A 21,445-nucleotide genomic window follows, 5' to 3' on the forward strand; every position below is an offset into this window, starting at 1 on the left:
TTTATTTATTTATTTTCCCTAGCAAAATCTCGAGCAACCAAGGAGGGTTTGGAAGCGAGTCCCTTTTGGAAACCTAAAGAAGGGAGGAGGGAGGAAGGCTTTGGGAGGGCGTGGGGCGTAGGAGACAGGACCTGAATCTTCCAAAGGCCTCGGTACCTCCTGAAGACCCCAGGGCCAGCTCAGCAGGCCTCGGACCTGCACCTGTGCTCTTCCCAGATGTTGCCGTGTATTTGTGACTCCCCGCTGACCAACTAACCTCTGAGAGGGAAGTCATCTGTGGAGGCTGAAGGACCTCCTACACTTCCTGTGTGTGGGGTCCCCTGCTCTTCCCACGGCACCTGTATCCAGAGTGAAGCTGCCTAAAGTCGAGGTTTACCGTTTCTTTACGTAGCAGTGAAATCATCTTTTTCTGATGGTTGAGGTGACGGTCAAAGTTTAGCCAAGCATTTCTCTTTTCTGTCACAGCCGACATGCCCCAGCAGTGTGGCTTCCTCGAAGGCTGGACACATATTAAAAACACAAAAAGCGAATCCTTTCCCACTCCACCCCGCCCAGTTCTTTTCCTTAGGACAGATTGTAGAACTGAATTAATAACTTTGCAGTCATTTCTCCACTATTCTCTGAATTGTACCTTACAGTTTACAAAGGCATTTTCGTATAAATTCTTTCGAAGATCAGGTGATGTGGCTATGTCTCCCCCACCCCCATTTTATAAAAGATGGAAAAGAGCCAGGAGAGGTTGCTTTACTTGCCAAGACGGCCCAGCAGACGGTGACCCGTGACTCGCGGCTGCACCGGGGCTGCAGGGTGCTGACCGCACACGCGCTGTTTGCTCTCAGAGTCCCTGGACCAGGCATGTAGACGATGCAGATGTGAGAGAGAGATTCTAAGAAACAGGCCACACCGGCCACACGGAGCTTTAAATAAAGCACTGCTGCTCTTGAGGTTCCAAAAGTAGGAGAGGTGAAGTGTTTTTCTTGGCCTCCTTCCTCCAGAAAAGCAAAACATATTCCTGCTGTGTGTTTGTGTGTATTGCCGGGTAGGGGGTTGTAGGCTTTTGAAAAGCAAACAAGACCTTGAACGGGTACATCTTTTGGAGATGATGGGTGTGTTTATTCCCTTGTTTGTGGTGATGGTACCAAGTGTGTTTGCATATGTCCAAACTCACCCAATTGTACGCATTTAATACGTGCAACTCCTTGCACAGTTAAGTGTACCTCAATAAAGCTGAAAAGCACTAAACTGCCACGGCAGGATGAGAATCCCTCTACGGACCCCCCTGCAGTGCATGCTGATCTGAAGGGGGTGTGTGGAAAAGTGCAGTGAGCAGCCTAAAGTGCAGTGAGCAGCCTGGTGGTCCAGGAACAACACTGTGGAGGGTTAGTGGTGGCCCCAGGGACCCCACCCTCCCCTGTCACTGGCATGTCTCAGTGCAGAGCGCAGAAGAGCGCCTTGAGCTTCAGATCTCTGCTGATCAGGATCGACTTTCCCATTGGCCTTTGTTATAACACCACAAGTGCGTTCTTTGGAAACTGTATGGCTCCAAGATGGTTATAAAACAGTATGAATAACTCAGACCATGAAAGATCACAGTTTAAGGAGAGTGACTTTTGGTGCTGTGTTAATGAACAGGATCGTAACAGAAACAGGTTCTGAATGGAGGCCAGTACCCTTCAGTGCTTGTCGAGAGGGGTAACCATGTCCACCTGCTGGTCCCTGACTGGGGGCCAACCCCACATCTCCCTGTGAGATGACATTTGCTTTCTGAGCCTCTCGGAGTCGACCTTGACCCACAGTCACATTGACGCGTGAATCGGTGGGATAGGTGGAGGCTCCCTGGCCCGCCCCTGGCTCTGCCACCTTTCTGTGTGCAGACCTCCCTGGGCACACAGGGGCAAGCCGCGGTCAAGGACAGCCCAGGGCAGCCCCCAGCCCGCTGGGGAAGCAGAATGCTTCATCCACAGATGGGGTGTTTCTGCAGAACGCTGCTTTCTGCTTGGGTCCCCCAGCTCCCAGGGAATGAGTGGGAAATGGAGGGGACACGAGACCCCCTCCCCCAGTCAGACTGGCTTTGGTTGGAGGCGTTGGGCGTTTGTAGCCTATGCTCTGAACCTGAGTTCTTGAGGTAGATTTTGTGGCACTTACAAAGGCTGAGAGGGACATTCTGTGCCCAGGTGGCGAGAGCTGGGAAAGCCGTCGACCCCAGGAGCGGCAGGAACATTTTTCCCTGTCGGTAGCCTGGGTCTGTGGAGGCCTGTCTTGTGGGAGGAGCTGAATGCTTACAGGCCGTCTTCAAATGACCACATCTTATCACCCGGAAGCTCATAACGAAGATAGTTTTGCAGAACGTTGGTCATGTTTTCCCAGTGGGTAGATCCCAACTTGTGCTCGGAACAGAAGTTCCTGGAGGAAGCGTCAGGTGCGCGGTGGAGGGGCTGAGCGTCCCATCGTGTGTGTTGCCCTCTGGGCCTTAGTTTCCGGGACAGTGACACAGAGGGACTGGGTGAGTGCTGGGTCTGTGATCCGGGCCTCTAGGGACAGGACTGCAGCCAACCCCACAGATTCTGGGCAAAGGTCAGGGTGTGCCACAGCTTAGGCCCCTCTGCAGGCGCAGCAACCTCATGGCGCCCGTCCACCACCTGAGTCCCACCTCCAGGACGGGGCTCCAGGGCCTCCCTGAGCTTCAGCGGCCGAGGCTGCTGGCCCTCGTTCTCCCGTTGGCCACGTGGGGCGGGCGCAGGGGGACACGGACGCTGGATTAGGGGCTGGGGGGCAGCGTGGAGAGGGACATACCACGGGTCACTTCCCTCCTCTTTCCAGAAGAGGCACACAGGCCTCGGGTGCCTCGTGCCTGCCGGCTGCACTCTGGGCTGGGCAGGCAGGTCCGGGTCTCCGGGGCTGAAAGCTCCCTGGGATTCTGAGGAGCTGGCGGAGGAGAGAACCGAGGTGTCAGTGCTTCATCAGAGACAGCCCCGTACCTGCTTCCTTCTGAGGGTCGTGGAGGGACCTCTGAAAACATGCAGCCCAGCCCCCAGCTCCAGGGACTCGAATCTGGGGAAGCCTAGACGCTTGTGCTTTTTCTGTGGCGCTTCCCAAGTCCTCCTGATCACCAGTTTGGAAACTGCTGACCTGGACCCTGGGTTTTGCATCCCCTGCCAGCTGGGGCGCCGCGGGGCTCGTTTGGGGCTGAGGCCTAGTGAGGTCAGCGGGAGGCGGGGGATTGGCCTCCTGGACCTGCCGGCTCCCCTTGGGCACGTTCACCCCCGCTGTGCCCTGGGCCACCTTGAAATGTGCACTGTCCTTGAGGGGCCGCCTGGGATGCTCGGACCCCGCTCCAGACCAACCTGGAGCGGGCCGAAGGGGCCTGAGCATCTGTATGTTCACACCCATCTTCCCTAAAGGGACCTTCTGAGGTCCTCCACTTGAGGATTTTCATATATTCACACTTTAGATAATTCATGAGCCTTTAAAAAATTCCATTCCGTGCCTAATTACAGTGTGTGTTGGCAGTTGTGGTTTTTGATCCTTGCAGGGAGATAACCCTCGAGGGAGACGGCTCTTAGGCACAGAAATGGAACAAACACGATGGAGAAACAGGCAGCAGCGCTGGGCACCGTGGTGCTCAGATCACAGCAGGCCCGGGAGCCGATACCTGCCCTCCACGCCTTGTGTTCTGTGCTTGGAGGTTCCAGCCGGGGGGCGGAGGTTCTTGGTGGACAAATCACATGGCAAAGTCTGTATTATTTGTGTGAAAGGGAGATGATCATTTCTCTTCTTTTAGGGCTTTCTTGCCCAGTGGGGCCAGCATCTGGGTCACCTGCAGAGAAGGGATGGGAACTGGTTCCACTTTCATAGAAGGCAGTGCACGTGGTCAGTCCCACTCTGTCACTTGTGTCATACCCTGCAAACCCTGAAGACCTTCGCGATGCCTTCCCTTCCAGAACTGGACCCTCCAGCCCTCAGGGTCCGAGTCCCTCCCGTCTATGCGTCCTGACCATCAGGATCGGAGGGCCTGGCCCTGTAGGGTCCCAGCGGATCTTCTGATAACCAGAAGATGATTACACTGTGTCCTTCCTGACTCAAGGGCTGGGCCTCGGATGTTGCCTGCCCCTGGGAGGCTGACCCCGGGAGACCCAGTTCTGTCCCCACGGGTGTTTTGCTTGCAGTGTGGATGACATTTGCAGGGGGCTGGGGAGGCTGTCACTTTGACTGTCTCAGGGATGGAAAACTTGAGGGGGCCGGTGTTCAGAACACCTGGTCACTCAGGGCTTGTCCTGCAAAAATATAACTAACATGCCGGACAATTCTTATTCCCAAATGGGTTCCCGGGTAAAGGGCCCTGAACTCCTTTGACCAGCACCAGCCCCGGGGCAGGGGCTGTTCCTGACTGGTCCACGCGGCACCCCTCCCTGTCAGTGTGAAATACCAGCCAAGTCGGTGTCCTTTACTCTCCTGGCATGCTTTATAGATGTTTTATATGTGTGTGTATATGTTGACAATAAAAGGATGGAAAAAGATAGACCATGGAAATATTAATCACAGTGGAAAGAAAGCAGGAATGTCTGTGTTAACATCAGATAAAGTGTCTTTCAGAGTGAGGACGACCCGCGGGTGTGGACGGTCCCACCAGGACCCGCATCACGAAGGAACGTCACAGGTAGTTGCCATGTGTCCTCAGGCTGTGGATTCCTCAGGCTCGCCCTGTTTTTATGACCTGACCGTGGCAGTTTTGAGGAGGACGTGTAGGGTGCCCCTCGGGTGCGATTTGTCTGCTCTTTTTCTCCTCGTTGGAATGGGATAGTGTGTCTTTGGCGGGAGGACCACGGAGGTAAAGTGCCATCTTCACCGCAGGGCATCTGACTTGGTGAGTTGGCGTGGCTCTCAGCTGTCCCCTGTCCGCTCTTAGCTTGTCTCTGGGAGGGCGTCTGCAGGTGCAGCCCGCCCTGAGGGTGGGAGTTACGCTCCACCTCCTCCAGAGGGGAGGATCCATGTCACTTCCTTGAATTCTCCTGGGGAAGTTGGTCTTCTCCCCCATTGCTTTACTTACTTGGCCATCCACTGCCTTGCTCCTTTCTCATTTATTCCCATTTACGGCCCCTCTTTAACCGACATAAGCAGGGCTGCTCTGCGTGCAGCTTGCAGGCCCCCTGACCCAGCACAGAGTTTCTCTGTGTGGAGATGCTTCCCGTGTGCTGTGTCAGCGCCCAGCTTTACCAGATGACCCCACGTTGTCTTCCCGGGCAGGGCTGCCGTGTTCCTATCTTGGCAGAATACGAGGACTCCCACTGCCCCCCGGCCTCCCTGACACTAACACCATCACCTGGTCCATTTCTGTCCATCTAGCATAAAAAGGCATCTCACTGTCATCGCAGATCATGGACGAGGTGCAGCTTTTTCTGTGTCGATTCATCATCTGTGCTGTCCTTCTGGGCAATGACTTGGTGTTCACTTGCTTTCAATTGAGTTGTTGGTCTGTTTCTTCATGAATTGCAGGACTCTTTATATATTCTAGGTACCAGTCCTTTGTTATTATGTGTACTGGTTTCGTTACAAGTATATTTCGTCATATTTTGATCTATGAAGATCGATAATTCTCACTTGAGAATCCAGACTTTCTTTGAACAGAGTCTTTTACTGTGCCAGCAGTGGCACAAATGGTATACCACTCTTTATGAACGTTAATGCTTTCTTATAAAAGGGAGTCTTGTATTCTTATAACTCTGCTGGAAGGGTTTTATATGTATTTTGTGTTGTTTCAGTGTTCAACAACCTATTTTTAAATTTGGGGGCTGATAAATGCAAGGTTTTGAAATGCCGGAATTTTATTGACGGTACTTAACTGATTTTTGCCAGGTATATCAGAGTCTGAGACGGTGCCTTCTCAGTAGCTTAATGAGCTTTGCTAAACTTTCATCTTTCCTTTTCTGCTGCTGCTCTCACCAGTTGTCAGAAAAAGTTGGAAGATTCACCCTTCCTTATTGATCGGTATGTCATGAATATTTATGTATATTCCATGTACTTCCCCCGTTTTATTCAAAGTAGCTGCACGACATAAAATTTAAATTTTCAATTGGAATTCTTCCATGGCTTCCCTCATGAGTGAAGAGCCCTTATTACGTAGAGTAACAATGATGGTATCCAAGGGTGAGACTGTTCTAAATGAAGTTTCTTAAATTTGAATCCAACCGCAAACCAGGGCTTCAGCATCGGAGGCAGCATGTCAGTGTCTTGTGTCCACCGGGGGGTCTGGTGGTGGAGCTAGCACAGCTGCAGAGCGTCCACGCACGCCTTCAAGTGCTTGCTGGGTACACGGGCTCAGGCGCTTCTAAGCTCTCGGTTTGTGCGGAGACAGAATCCTTGTCTGCAAGGAGTCCCACTCAGCGAGAAAACAGCCAAAAATATGCGTGAGGTCCCCCATAAGTGCCAGGAAGAGAGAAAGCAGAGCAGGGAAATTGTCAGGTGGGGGCGGCAGGGGGGATGCAGCAGCTTTTCTAGATGAGCTGGGGCCGTGGGGCTGGGCGGAGGCTTGGGTTTCATCAGGGGTGGGATGTGGACGTGAGAGGGAGAGGAGGGCAAGGGAGGTGCCAGGGAGCAGGGCGTGTGGGCTTGGGGGAAGAGCTGGCGTCGGCAGTGGCTTCGGGTTGTGTTCTAGTGTGATGGGAAGGGATGGCGGGGCTTCAACGGAGGAGGCCCAGCCCACTGTCCGTTTGCAGGTACCACAGGCTGCTGCTGGGGAGTCAGACCAGAGGGTGGGGATGGACCGGGGAGGAGAGAAGGCTGCCTTGTCTGGGCCCTGCTGCTGCTGGCTTGGAGCTGGGTGGTGGCAGGGCCAGCGCTGGTCCCATCTGAGATGGATTTTGAAGGCGAGCCTCCGGGGTTTGCTGATGAAATGGATGGGGACGCCACGTTCTGTGGGATGTGCTAGGATTCTTGCCCCGACGGGCACCTGGGTGAATGGTCGTCTCATGTTCGTATACTCAGAGGGGACCTGGGGAGACGGGGGGTGGGATTTTGTGGTTGCTGTTTGTGTGATTGGTTTTCTTTTGGTTTTGGTTTGGTGTGGATGGTGACGAGCTCTGTCTGGATGAGTCTGGAGGGCAGTGGGGCGTCCACGTGGAGGTGTCGCTGAGACGGGGTAGCGGGCGCTGACCCCAGGCAGCCGAGGGAAGGGTGGCTCCCCCCGACGGGCTCATGGGCCGTGTCCGCCGTCAGCGGGCAGGAAAGATGACCCAGAAGAGAGTGGAGTACTCACGCCATGGTGGAGAGAAGGGGCAATGACCCGAGGAGCAGATCCTTCGGGAAGAGGGGGTGGGTGGGGACCAACATGGAGGAGGTGGCCCCCGACGGTCACCCGGGAACCGGAGGGACAGAGGCGCCTGCAGCCCTGGGACCCCCGATGGCTTCTGCTTCCTCAGTGAAGGAAGAGGCGAGGTCATTCACCAGCTCCACGCGGAGTGGGAGGTGGTGCTCAAGGGCGGAGAAGGAAGATCTGGAACAGCCCTCACCGGGGAGGGCGTTCACGGGGGACGTGGGCGTGGCTTGCCAGGCAGCCCCAGGCTCCCTTGAGCCGGCGTCAGACACAGGACGACAGGACGACAGGACGTGGACCGGGCGGGGGAGGCGGGTGCGTCTCTTGCACGGATCGGTTGCCCTGGGGCAGGTGGGGAGTGGGTGCCACCACAGTTTCCTGCACGTGCGCACGGGCATCGCTGCAAGTGCTCCTGACGTGTTACCGCGTCCTGGCTCCGCTAAGTCGAGGGTAAAGGATTATGTTTGGAGGACCTGAAGTACATACAGCAGAGACCGTAGGTGGGACCAGGGCAGCCTGGCCGGTGCGGGGCAGGTTAGCGAGGGGGTGATGGCGCCGAACCTGGAGAAGCAGGTGACGGTGGACGTGGCGGGGACGGATGGCCGCAGGGCAGACGCTGTGAGGAGCAGGGTAGGGACCCAGCGGAAGGTGTCACTTAAAAGCATTGTGTGGTGAGAGGGAAGGCGCGTGGAAAACAAATCAAATCCCATCACTCACAAGAGCTGCTTTCCTTTCAACAACACCCGGGAGCTGGACTGGAGTCAGCGCAGGCGAGCCCTGTGTGTAACACACACAAGAAGTGGGATGTAGGTCCTGCTGGTTCCGGTAAAATCCGCCGTATTGGTCCCGAGACCGGGGCGGCAGGTACACAAGGTGAGCTGGAGTAGCTCGTGGCGCCAGAAAGTCAGGATGTGCTCAGAGCACACGCGCACGCACATGTGCACACACAGACACAGACACACACAGACACACATACAAAAACATACACACAAACACACACATACACACATACAAAAACACACACAAACTCACAGACATACAAACACACACACAAATTCACACAGACACAGACTCACAAATTCATACACACACACTTGCAATGACAGGGTATGTCACAGGGACACAGGAGCCAAGGAAAAGAGCTCCCAGTAGCCAAAGTTAGCACAATTTGAGCAACAAAATAAATAAGAAGTATTGGTTGTAGCTCAGAGTATAAAATAAATATGTTTATACTAATATGAATAAATGATAGAATAAATCTAAAAACGGGGAGGAAGAGGCAAATCTCCCTGGCAGAATCCCAGATACTTTCTGCAGATCCTCTCTGTCAAGGAGGTGGAGCATCACCCCCACGGCAACTGTGGGCTGTGCTCAGAGCCTCCTTCCCCAAAGCATGGGGTGGGGGGAAGAGGAGAAGAAGGACTTTTCAGGGGGAAAACCGGACGGTCAGGACTCAGCCAGGTGACGGGGTCAGCCCAGGGGGCAGTCACAGTGACAGCAGGCGCCCCGAGACAACGCAGGGACTGTGGGCTTTCACCTCTGTGGTCTCCTCCCCAAAGCCCAGAGCCCAGCCCTTGTGGGAGAAAGACATCAGACAGATTCCACCCGAGGGACATCCTGCAGAACATCTGCCTGGCCCTTCTCAAAAACGCAGGGTCATCAGAACAAGGGAAGTCTGCGAAACTGTCATGCAAAGAGGAGGCTCGGGAGACGTGACGAGTCAAGACAAGGTGGTGTCCCGGATGGGATCCTGGGACAGAAAAAGACATTAGGGAAAAACCTAAGGAGGCCTGAGTAAAATGTGGACTCTCGTTAGTGTATCGATATTGGTTTATTAATTGTAACAAATGCATCATAGTAATGGAAGATGTTAATAATAGGGGAAACTAAACAGTTCTAAAGAATAAAATTTATTTTAAAAAATCGCGTACAGATGCTAGGAATCTTTATTTCCTCATTGTTTTCTTGAATGATAGGGAAGATTTCCTTAAAAGAAGTGTACATTTGGGATAAATGTTAGCATTTATCTTTCTAGAATTTGTAGAGGTGTCTGTTTAGTAATTAAACCAGAGTAGCTCAGGTCCCTTCTCAGGAACTGGGTCCCTGCCCTGCTGAGCATGATGGGTACGGGTCCTTGTCCCCAGAGTGAGGAACAGAGGGGCTTTCGGTAATTACCTTTCCCATTAAATAGGAAAATCTAAACCAGAACGTGTAGGAATGTGAGCATAAACCACATACATCTGAAGAACTAAAATGACTGTGACAGCTTAGTCATATTTGAATGCTAGGAGACCCAGAGCACAGGGAGTGTGTTTTTTTTTTTTTTTTTTTTTTTTTTGTGGTACGCGGGCCTCTCACTGTTGTGGCCTCTCCCGTTGCGGAGCACAGGCTCCGGATGCGCAGGCTCAGCGGCCATGGCTCACGGGCCCAGCCGCTCCGCTGCATGTGGGATCTTCCCGGACCAGGGTACGAACCCGCGTCCCCTGCGTCGGCAGGCGGACTCCCAACCACTGCGCCACCAGGGAAGCCCAGGGAGTGTGTTTTGTAAGTCACTCTGCTCCTTTTACCCTTGTATGTTTCGTAATTAGGCAGAGAATCCTCAATACTAAGGTCAGGTATCCAATAGTGTAGCTGAATTCATTAGCATGATTCAAGGAAGCTCAGGACATTTATACTTTGATATGTTTATGAACCAGGTGTTTAAGTTATAGAAGTTACAACTACTTTCATGGTTGTGGAAAAAAATAGCAAGGCTTAATAAACCCCTAAATACAGTGACAGAGGGCTGTTTGTTTACCTTGTTTACATGAAAATACTTCATGGTCTCTTGACGTTTTAGAGGAAGGTCAGGTGTCACCAAAGATATCAATGTCCATTTTCAAAAATGGGTATTTTTCCTTTTTTTTCTTTTTTAAGTTTCAGCCTTATCAAGGTATAATTGACAAAATTGTAAGATATTCAAAGTGTACATGGTGGTGATTTGATATAGGTATACATTGGGAAAGTATTCTCCCCATCTAGTTAATTAGCACATCTGTCACCTCACATGTTTATCTTTTTTTGGTGAGAACATTTAAGTTCTACTCTCTCAGCAAATTTCTATTATACAATACAGCGTCATCAACTGTAGTCACTGTATTTTACGTTAGATCCTCAGAGCTTATTCATTCATAGCTGAAAGCTTCTACTGTACCCTTTTACCAACCTCTCCCTGATTCCCCCTCCCCCCAGCCCCTGGCAGCCACTCTTCTGCTCTGTCTCTGTGAATCTGACTTTTGGGGACATTTTCCCACTGCTGGTATTTTCCCTATCACTCCATTAACTGTGGTGTCTTCCAGATTGGTTTAAGGCAGTGTTGATTCCAAGTCCAGTGCAGTTTTATGGACTTTCATTTGTTTTCAATTAATACCATATAACAAAATTGGCTTATTAAATTGACTGTGATTCTCCAAAATGATGGTGCTTGGCTGTTACCTAATGTTCATGACCTTCTTCCCAGTGTGATGAATGTCTAAGACACCCAGGAGGAAATTGAGAGAGGTTAGCAAAAGTTAGCAAAATGGGAACTCCATGGCTTGAGCAGCAAATTATGTGTGAAAAATAGTATTTCCCAGATTCTAGCTGAAACAACAGAGTCCCCAGTCCTATTTCTTCTGTAAAATTTCCTAGGTGCTAGTGAGTTGTATTGACTTATAGGCTAGTCTTTGGAATACTGGTTTTGTCCAGGCATTTCACATAGTAAAATGAGTTGCTGGGTGATTATCTCTTGAAAACTGACTTACATTTTAAGGTATTTTTCTAATGTGATTTAATTTGGGGCGGGAGGGAAGTGCTGATCCTGGCAGTAGGGATGAATTAATAGTAGAAATTCACTTTATAAAAGATGGAGAGAGGTTGCAGCAGAAACCCTAGATTTATAATAAAAGTATAAAATTTGGTCTTTATTGAGAATTGCCATCCACTAACAAATCCTGTTCAAGAAAGTTCATTTAGCAAAGTTTGTGTACCTCACACCCAGTAGAATGTCTGCTACCAAAAAGCAGAACGACAAGTGTTGGTGAGGGTGTGGATAAATTGGAACCCTTGTGCAGTGCTGGTGGGAGTGCAAACTGGTGCAGGTGATATGGTGCTTCCTCAAAAAATCAGAAATAGAATTATGGTCCAGTGAGACCTGCCACTGGGCGTCACACAGACACAGGTAGGGCGGGGATGTCTAACATTCATCCAGCACTGACCAGGTATCGGGTACTTCCTGTGATGGTCTCATTTCATCCTGATGTCTGCAAACAAAAACGGAGGTCAGAGGTTAAGCAACGTCCCCCCAGGGTCGCTCACTGGTAGGTGCTGAGCCTGGATCTCCCATCCCTGGCCTCCTCCGACCAGAGAGGAACATTCCCAGGAACGGCTCCCATCGGTGCCCACAGAGGAGACCTTTCCAGACTCAAAGACCGAGACTGTACAGGCCACAGGCTTTGATTGTGATCCAACAGAATTAGAAAAATCATAAAAAAACCTTCTCCAGAATAACCCACGGAGCAAAGGTTGCTGGGGTCTTAGAGACTCAGAAGCCTCTGCCCTGTACCGTTCAGCCATGCCCAGCAGGAGCGGCTGCAGGAAGGAGGCCCTCTGCTCAGGGTGGCAGCAAGACAGGTGACAGCAGGACAGATGGGCTTCCCCGCCCCCACTCCCCCCACCCCCCGCGCACCCCCAGAGGGAAGGGCGTGAGGAATGGAGCTCTTTGACCTTGTGTTTTGAAATCGGGAAAGTTTACCCTTCAACTTGGTCTGGCCTTCCTTGGCCTCTCCTCAAGTAAAATGTTAAAACACCAGCGAGGCTCTTCCCAGATCAGACCTGGAAGATCAGGAACAACTGCTCTTTCCCCCAGGTGTTTACACTGATGAAATTTATCAAAATGAAATTGAAATTCAGTTTTTGTTTATTGGCATCTGCCTTACCCTTGGGATTTCTTTTTTTGGGCCATGCTGCAAAATTCTTCTAGCCAGGACTCTACCAGCTGCAAGAGGAAGGAAGCTCAGGCTTTGGGATGAGACAGTTCTCATGGGTTTGAATCCCAGCACAGGCACTTTCTAGCCTGTGGATTTGGACGAGTTATTTGATATCTCGAAACCCCAGTTTCATCATTCATTCAGTATGTGTATAGATCCTCTCTGTTTCAGAGGGTGTCTGTAGACCTCGGATGAGCTCACACTTAGCCCCACGGGTACGAGGGGAGTTGGCGGCTCCTCCTGTGACAGAGTGCCAAGCCTGCTCTGTTGTTTACTTTCTCTTTTACACGTAGTGTATTTTTGTGCCTCAGGGAAGTGGTAAGACCTTGACCCCTGTCACAGGTTAATTAACTTGCTGAGAGTTGAAACAGCTATGAGATTCCACATTGTGTCCTACTTAAAGTTGAAGTGTATCAGCTGTAATCAGTGATACTGCTTGTACAAAGCCACCAACTGACCTTTCCGTCCCCCCCAGGACGCCACAGGATCCTGCCAACTCCTGTCAGATTCGTTGGCCTCTGTAAAGTCTTTTATCTACAACACGACCTGAAACTTTAATCAAGAATTTATAAGTTCTTTTAAAGCTGCTTCTGAGACTGTTTCTTTGAGTGGGTCTCCTTAATGCAAATGTACTATTTTGAAGTGTTTGCAAATAAGAACCAAGGGAGGAAAACATGGTGAGAAATGAGGGAAAACATAGAAAGTGTTGCTTGTTTGGACTGACCTTGGTACGATTGCTCACTGCGTTGGTTTTCTGCGGCTGCTGTATTCTCTTCCAGTTCTGGAGGTCACAAGTCCCACCCAGGTCTCACAGGGCTAAGTCAAGGTTGCACAGGGCCTTGTACCTTCTGGAGGCTCCAGGGGAGCCTGTTCCTTGCTTCTTCCAGCTGCTAGGGGCTGCCCTCATCCTGGCAGTTCCCTCCTTGACTCTTCTGTCTCCTTTCCGGCTCATGGGGGCTCTGTGGTCACTCCGGGCCCCCTGGGATACTCCCTCAAGATGAGCTGACCTTAATTCCCCTACGCCATGTAGCCTGACATATTCACAGGTTCCAGGTAGGAGGATGTGGACCTCTTTGGGGGGGGCTGGGCTATTATTCTTCCAACTGCATCTACAGAAAACCTCTGTTTGAGTGAGTTTCCATAATAATTGGTTGACTGCCTCGAAGGCATGAGACGGTACAAAGAAAAATCCTCAAGACCCATCTTGAAGTAGATTATATTATTGGAGTAATTCAGACTGTATGTTGAAAATCACGGCAAGTGTAACTTTTTTTTTTTTTTTTCATGTAGTCAGTCTCTTTTCTTACCTGGTTCCTCTCTAAACCAGTTATTTGCTCATAGCCCTATATTTTGATATGTCTGTATCCATGTATACACACAGGTATTTTTCTGAAATTGCGAGTTAACATTCTAGAGGTAAAATGTTACACCTGTTTTGAATTGAATTCAATAAATCGTATTCCATCCATGTAAGGTTTCTATTACACAGTGAGATTGGCAGTTTTTTTAAAGCCATATGACCCTGGTCTTCTCTGAGGCCAGCTAGATTGGTCAGTCCGTAGAAGGATGAATGAGGCAGATGTATTGAATACATTAACTTTGAGTCATCAGTCTGCCTTTCCTTGACCTTCCCATTAAACCGGGCGGCTGAAGCCTCAGCAGCCACTGTCAGCACGTAACAGGGTGTCCCACACAGTGAACAGGTAACCTCAGGTGATGCAGGTGCTCTTGGGAAAGGACAGCCGTAGGTCGTACACTAATGACCTCTGGGGAGGAGACCCTGGACGGTGGCACTTAGATGGGGAGGGAAGGGGAGGGGTCTCTGGAGAGGTGCTTCTGTGCCTGGGGCTCGGATCACAAGAGAGCAGACCCTGGGTCTGCACACTCTCCAGGGAACCCTGGTGCCCTGGAAGCGTATCTGCTGCTCAGGAGAGCCTGATGGAAGGAAGGAAGGGAGGGAGGGAGGAAGGGAGGGAGGGAGGGGCCACTAGGACTGGACCAACCCCCCCACCCCGCCCCCTACACTGACCACGTGTGCTGCAGTGCACACAGCGCTTTCATCTGACTGTGGTTCCCGTTCTGAGTCTCTCCGTGTGGGCAGGGTGCTCGGAGCTGTCTTCACAAGCTCCCAGGTGAGGTGCTGTTCTTACCCCATGTGACAGAAGAGCAGCTGGGCTAAGGTGCACAGAGGACCCTAACCCCGGCCCATATGACACAAAACCCCGACCCCTTAAACACGACATTATCAGGCTGCTTCCGAGCATCCAAAGTGTCTTCTGAGGCGAGGCAAATATTGCTGTTCCCATTTTACAGAATAAGCTGAAGGCCAAGGAGGACGCACAAATGGCTCAGCTAAGCGTCGAATCCCAGATTCTTGACTCATGTTTTCTGTTTGCAGTTATGACCGAGTGGTTCGACTTGGTCCCCGTGACCCCTTTGGAAGTACCTGTGAGCATTTTGGGGTGTTGGCTATTAGGAGGATTATGTAACCCAGTCATAAACCGGCAAGACGCAGTTAAGGGGATCCTTTTTAGAAAGAGAGTCCCAGAATAGGATTGGTATTATTTTAGGAGTTAGTGACAGCTACTGGGCCAAGAAAGTTTTTATAGCTATTCTAGTCTGTTTGGGTTTTTAAAAAAAATCTTCTTCCATCTAAGACTTGAAAAAGCAGCTCATCATGTTAGGTTTTCTGAGAATTTCTTTTATTCAGTATAACATGGGGTTCTTGCTAAGCTCTATTCTAGACTGGTCACATGACATGAGACATGATCTGGCTATAAAATATTAAATTCGTGGCTCTTCTTTCTGTTGTCTTTAGGTGGGTGATAACTGGCTTAGTTAATGAAGGCAAAAATTAGATTTTCTTGAACTGCCCGAGCTGGAGGGATAAACGTGCATTATGCTTTGCATGTGACCTCTGTGATTCTTAGACTAAATCAGAATCCCATTTCTGACTTAAAGTTTCAGTAGTCAGAATGTACTTTTGCAGACTTTCCTCTGTTACAGCTTTTCCATATTAGGAATTTAAGTCAGTTGTACTCTCCTTTGTGTTGTGGAATAATCTTGTTTCAGCTCCAGCCTCTTCCTATTGCAGTCCGTGCTACGCTAATAGCAAAGTGCTCACGACTGAAAGCAACCGCTCCGGCTGGGCTCCTGGAGCAGTTTCCCGGGGCCTCGGGTGGAGCCCCCAACTCTCGCCCCCCGCACGGCTCCCTCCAGGATGGGCGTTCGAGGGGAGGCCGTGGGGTCTGGGGCCCGGGTGCTGGGGGGCGGGGCGGGGGGGGGGTCTTGCTGCACCTGCCCCTGTGCGCTGACTGGCCACAAGCAGGAGAGCAAGCATGCGCGGTTTTATTCTAAGGCACTTCCGGAGTCATTTACTCCTCCTCCTTAGCCCTGGGTTCCTGCCCCGTCCTGAGCGCAGCCGTCATGTCCTGTCCTTCCCTCAACCACCGGGTCGTGCAGCCCCCAGTCCGTGTCCCCGTCCACGCGGCTCTCCTCTCCTGGTCCACAGCGGGGCCCTAAGGGACGCTGACCGCATCCGCCTTCACGCAGGACGCTGGCTGCCCGCTCGGCCCCCACCCAGCTCCGCTCAGGAAGCTTTGCGGACCACCAGGTTGGTATGTGCTGAGTATCTGAGGCGGAAGTTCTCAAGGGTTGGTTGACCCTTACCTGCGGGTGCTGCTTAGGTCAACGGGACAGCTGTTGATTGGCTGACATGCGAAGCGCTGAAGTGAGCAGGTTGTTGATTGGTGGACTGTACTCGAGTGAGGCGTCCTCATTGGCTGGCCTTCAGAGGTGCTGGGATAGAGCTTGGAGGTTGGCAGCCTTTGCTGGGGTGACGTGGTTGTTGATGGGAGACTGATCCCTGGGTGGGGTGGTTGTTGATGTGAGTCTGTGATAGCTGGGTGGGGTGGTTGTTGACCGGAGGCTGTGATCCCTGGTGTGGGGTGGTTGTTGATGGGAGGCTGTGATCCCTGGGTGGGGTGGTTGTTGATGTGAGGCTGTGATCCCTGGTGTGGGGTGGTTGTTGACAGGGGGCTGTGATCCCTGGGTGGGGTGGTTGTTGACGGGGGACTGTGATCCCTGGTGTGGGGTGGTTGTTGACGGGAGGCTGTGATCCCTGGTGTGGGGTGGTTGTTGACGGGAGGCTGTGATCCCTGGGTGGGGTGGTTGTTGATGTGAGGCTGTGATCCCTGGTGTGGGGTGGTTGTTGACGGGAGGCTGTGATCCCTGGGTGGGGTGGTTGTTGACGGGAGGCTGTGATCCCTGGTGTGGGGTGGTTGTTGACGGGAGGCTGTGATCCCTGGTGTGGGGTGGTTGTTGATGGGAGGCTGTGATCCCTGGGTGGGGTGGTTGTTGATGGGAGGCTGTGATCCCTGGGTGGGGTGGTTGTTGATGGGAGGCTGTGATCCCTGGGTGGGGTGGTTGTTGACGGGGGGGGGGGGCTGTGATCCCTGGGGGAGGTGGTTGTTGACCAGGGACTGTGATCCCTGGTGTGGGGTGGTTGTTGATTTGATGGACTCCTGAAGCTTTTATACTGATGGGGAGCTTTCATAAGTCAATTACAACAGGTTTAAATCCCCTTGTTATGTCCAAGGAACAGCTGCTCATTTTTTAGGTGCTTGGAAATTTATTTTTCTTCTGTTCCAGAGTCATAAATTTCCTGGGTGGATTAAGCCTGTCAAAGACCGCACATTAGTTCTCACCCCCTCCCCAGCTCACCCCAGAAGTGAGCACAGGAGCACAGCCCTGCGCTCAAACCCTGGCTCTGTTGTTCAGCAAGGCACTGAATCTCTGATCCTCTGTCTCCTGAAAGCTCACACTTCCCTGAAAGGCGGGTGTTTGCAGAGTGAGTGAGTGCCCCCATGTACTCCAGTGTCCTCCCCCAGACGGAGCAGTGTGCTTAGTCCACACCCCGGACCCAGGAAGAGCACCTGTGAGGAGGGCTGTCAGAGTCACCTGGGGCCTATGACACACTGGATGCTCAGGCCCAGCTCCTCAGAGGGTCCCATGGGGATGAAGCCGGGCACAGCATTTTCTAGGTTCCCTCCCATGTGGTGTTCGATGTGCACTGAGACCTACCAGGCCCAGCCAGTGCCTTACTTACCTGCTTTTCATGTAGTTAAGTCGTGCAGAAATTTTATAAATTGTTTTGACTGGTCGTAAGTGATGGACTATTCTTGTTAAAATCTCTTTTTGAAACTGTCTTTAAGACACAAACCCGGTATTCAAATAAAATATTCTCTGAAGCCCATTCCTGTTACTGTTCTGGTCCCTCCCATTATAACTGAAAAAAGAGAAACGACCTACATGACCTTCAGAAATCTAACCTGACCGTGAGTTCAGTATATAGGGAGACACGGCGTGGACTTGAGGTTTTCTGAAAGTAGATAACAATGTTATCTACAATTTGAAAATGAGATTTGTGTAAACACTATCTTCTTGGATATTGTGTACATTATGCATAAGGTTTATGAAACATCTCCTCCTTCCCCAAAGGTTTGTTATCTCTAAATCTGGAAGTTAATTCATGAAAGAGGAGAACATGTATTATTTATAGGTGTCTTTAGCATCTAGCAGAAAATGTCATGTTATTTAAAAATGGGATGCATGCTTTTGTGGAGTCAGTGCGCTAGGTCCCCTCGGTCATCCTGAAGCCATCCCTGTAAATGATGAGAACTCCTCTCTGTCAGAGAAGAAGGGGATTTGAGTCAATAGTCTTTCCATTATTCATTTCTTCCTAGTTTTGAGTAAACTTCTCGTCATTTAAAGGACTGAATGTTGAATTTTTCTGCTGCAGAAATGCCCATCTTCTACCCGAGAAGTTACGAAATAGCTCATAACTATATTCATTACAGTCATTCAGTATACCTTTGCTACTTATTACTTCCAGGATTGACTTAACTAGGTATGCAATGTACTGTATTTTTTGGTTTGTTTTAACAAACCTTTAATTTTGGAGTAATTTTGTATTACGGTTCACTCTTGGTATTGAATGTTTTATGGGTCTTGACAAATGTGTCATGACGTGTCCACTACTACAGTATATTGTGCGGAATTGTTTCACTGCCCTAAAAATCCTTGTGCTGCATCTAATCACCCCTCTCTCCCCTGTGCCCTTGGCCACTACTGATCTTTGTAATGTCTCTGTACTTTTCCCATTTCCAGAATGTTATATTCTTGGAATTATTAAAGAAAAACTGACATTTGTTAAATAATGGCAAAGCAGACTTTACTCAGGGGAGGAGTCCGAGGGATTCTTGCCATAGGGGAGAGAGACTGGGCTCAACCCCACATACAAGAAGGAAGAGTAGGGATTTATAGCCCAGGAGCTGGGTGGGGAGTAGATGGATGGAAAACTACTAAGAGGAAACGTCAGAGGTAAGGGGGGATTCTGGCTGCACTGACCCAACAGGGTCCTTCCTGAAAACAGGCCAGGATGGTCAGACGTCAATCACCTGGGTGAGGGTGGAGGATTCTGGCTGAACCAACTCAGCAGGATTCTTGCTAAAATTGGGCAATGGACATGGAAGTACAGACACAGAAATACAATAGTCAAGGCCTAGTCTGGGAAGAGGATTCAGAGGAGCCTGACTAAAGTTTGGTCAAGGAAAGAGTCTTTGTGAGAATCATACAGTCTTACCCTTTTCAGATGGGCTTCTTCCACTTAGTCGTATGCATTTGAAGTTCCTTCATGTCTTTTCATGGCTTCACAGCTCATTTGTTTTGTTTTTTTAAAAATTTTTTTTATTTTAGGCTGCACTGGGTCTTTGTTGCTGCGCACGGGCTTTCTCTAGTTGCGGCGAGCGGGGGCTACTCTCTTGCAGTGCGCAGGCTTCTCATTGCGGTGGCTTCTCTTGTTGCGGAGCACAGGCTCTAGGCACGCGGGCTTCAGTAGCTTTGGCACACAGGCTCAGTAGTTGTGGCTCGTGGGCTCTAGAGCACAGGCTCAGTAGCTGTGGCGTACGGGCTTAGTTGCTCCGCGGCATGTGGGATCTTCCCAGACCAGGGCTCAAACCCGTGTCCCCTGCATTGGCAGGTGGATTCGTATCCACTGCACCACCAGGGAAGCCCAGCTCATTTGTTTTTATCACTGAGTAATATTCCATTATCTGGATGGACCACAGTTTATTTATCACCAACTGAAGGATATCTTGATGGCTTCCAAACTTTGGCAATTATGAATGAAGCTGCTATAAACATCTGTGTTTCAAGTTCCAGGAATAATTTTATATTTATGAAAAAGCTGCAAAGATGGTGCAAAGCATTCCTGACACCCCTCACTCAGTTTCCCTTAGTGCTGACATCTTACCTGACCAGGGACATTTGTCAAAAGTGAGAGATTAATATTGGTTAGTGGTAGACTATTGACTAGCTTCACTTGGATTTCACTAATTTTCATGTTTTAGGATCCAATCCAGGATACCACATTGTGGTTTGGGTGTGTCACGGTCATTAAATATAGTCATAAAAGTCAGCTTACCTTGAGAAAATGGATGTAAAGATATCAGCTATAAGGATCTGGTGTTACTTAATCTAGTGAACACGTTTAATTGTGATCCGGTTATTTAGAATTTTTTGGAAAGTTTTCTGTTGTTGTTGTTTGTTTTTAGCAGAGAAGCAGAATTCCCCATGTGCAAAAATAAGATTCACTTTATAAGGTCACCGTTTCTAAACAGCGTACTAAAGCTTGTTGAAAGGAGGTCATCTAAAGGTTGAGTATTTGAGACCCTGGAGACAGCTGGTTGCCGAGCTGTAATAAAAGCTGTCCGGGTGTAGTTTTCCGAGTGGATGCGGCAGCCATGGCGCTTGGCCGGGTGTCTAATGAGCCTCTCCAAATGTTTTGCTGGCAGAAGGACTCCATGAAAGATGACAGAGGAGGTCATCGTCATAGCCAAGTGGGACTACACGGCCCAGCAGGACCAGGAGCTGGACATCAAGAAGAACGAGCGCCTGTGGCTGCTGGACGACTCCAAGACCTGGTGGCGGGTGCGCAACGCGGCCAACAGGACGGGCTACGTGCCGTCCAACTACGTGGAGAGGAAGAACAGCCTGAAGAAGGGCTCCCTCGTGAAGAACCTCAAGGACACGCTCGGTGAGTGGCGGGCGCGGCGGGACCCCGGCCCAGCCTGGAAGGCGGGGGCCTGGTGCTTTCTCAGCGGGATTCGGGGTGGAGGTCATCTCTTTCATTTGCATTTAAGGAAAAAAAAAAGGGTATGTTTTAAATATTGACATCTTTCTACTTGTCTTTTTAAAAAATCTCTGGACATTGAGAGATCCAGTGCAGAAATATCCGGCTGGTCATTTCCTAGAGGTTCTCAAGTTTGGCGGTTTATGTAAGCTGGCCTTTCTGTGTGTTTCGGACCCCCCCTGCATGTCTCTGTCTCCCGGCATCAACTTTCTGGAGTGTCCTGAAATGGAATGACCACCTCTGGGTATGTCTCCAGGTCCGCCCAGGTCATCCCATCAAATCTTTTTCTCTCTCACGAAATCCTTTGTGTGTGGTGTTTGCACATAGAGGAGGAGATGGCAAAAAAAAGCACTTTGAACCCGGGGAATTTTTTCCCTCTGTTAAATTGGTGGCGTTTCACAGCACAGTCCTGGACGGTGGCAGCTAAGGTGGGGACTTGAGCGGCAGTGTGATGCGAGGCCGCCAGGGTGACCCGCAGGGGGCCTGCTGGGCGCCCAGCTTTCTTCCCACGCGCCTGTTCCCTTCCCTGGTGTCCGGACCTGGGAAAGACTCCGAGTCCCCTGAAGTGGATGGTGTCCGATCTCGCCTTTGCATGGACATCCTGCAGAGGGTGCGAGAGGGTGACTTCCTGAAAGTCAGCAATGCCTCCTCCTTCTGTGAGCACCATGTGGGTGGCCCCCGGGACCGCTGGTTATCACGGAAGAGTTTGCTCCTGAAACAGGTCAATGTTATCACCCACGTTACATTTCCTTGAGGTTTTCCGTTTTATTTCTAACAAGAGAATTAGTTTCACTTGAGGGAGGGGAACAGGCAGGAAACCTGAAAAGAAAATGAAACTCTGAATGTGATGAGTGTTGCAAAATATTCATCTTTCATTTTCTGCCATCTTGAAGGGTCCACTAACTCTTCAAAACCAAGTAAAGCCTTCATTCATTGGGT

At 50.5% G+C, this 21,445-nt stretch overlaps 1 protein-coding gene across 1 annotated transcript in view; it reads left to right on the forward strand.

Moving 5' to 3' along the window:
- Positions 1-21,445, forward strand: part of NCK2 (NCK adaptor protein 2) — a 139,894-nt gene that overhangs the window by 75,172 nt on the left and 43,277 nt on the right. Inside the window, exon 3 of the mRNA XM_079720474.1 lies at positions 20,169-20,410. Coding sequence (XP_079576600.1) covers positions 20,185-20,410 — 226 coding nt within the window. The 5' untranslated portion in view covers positions 20,169-20,184. The remainder of the gene's footprint in view (positions 1-20,168; positions 20,411-21,445) is intronic.

Source organism: Hyperoodon ampullatus, assembly GCF_949752795.1.
Source record: "Hyperoodon ampullatus genome assembly, chromosome: 15".
In the NCBI taxonomy this organism is placed as follows: Eukaryota; Metazoa; Chordata; class Mammalia; order Artiodactyla; family Ziphiidae; genus Hyperoodon; species Hyperoodon ampullatus.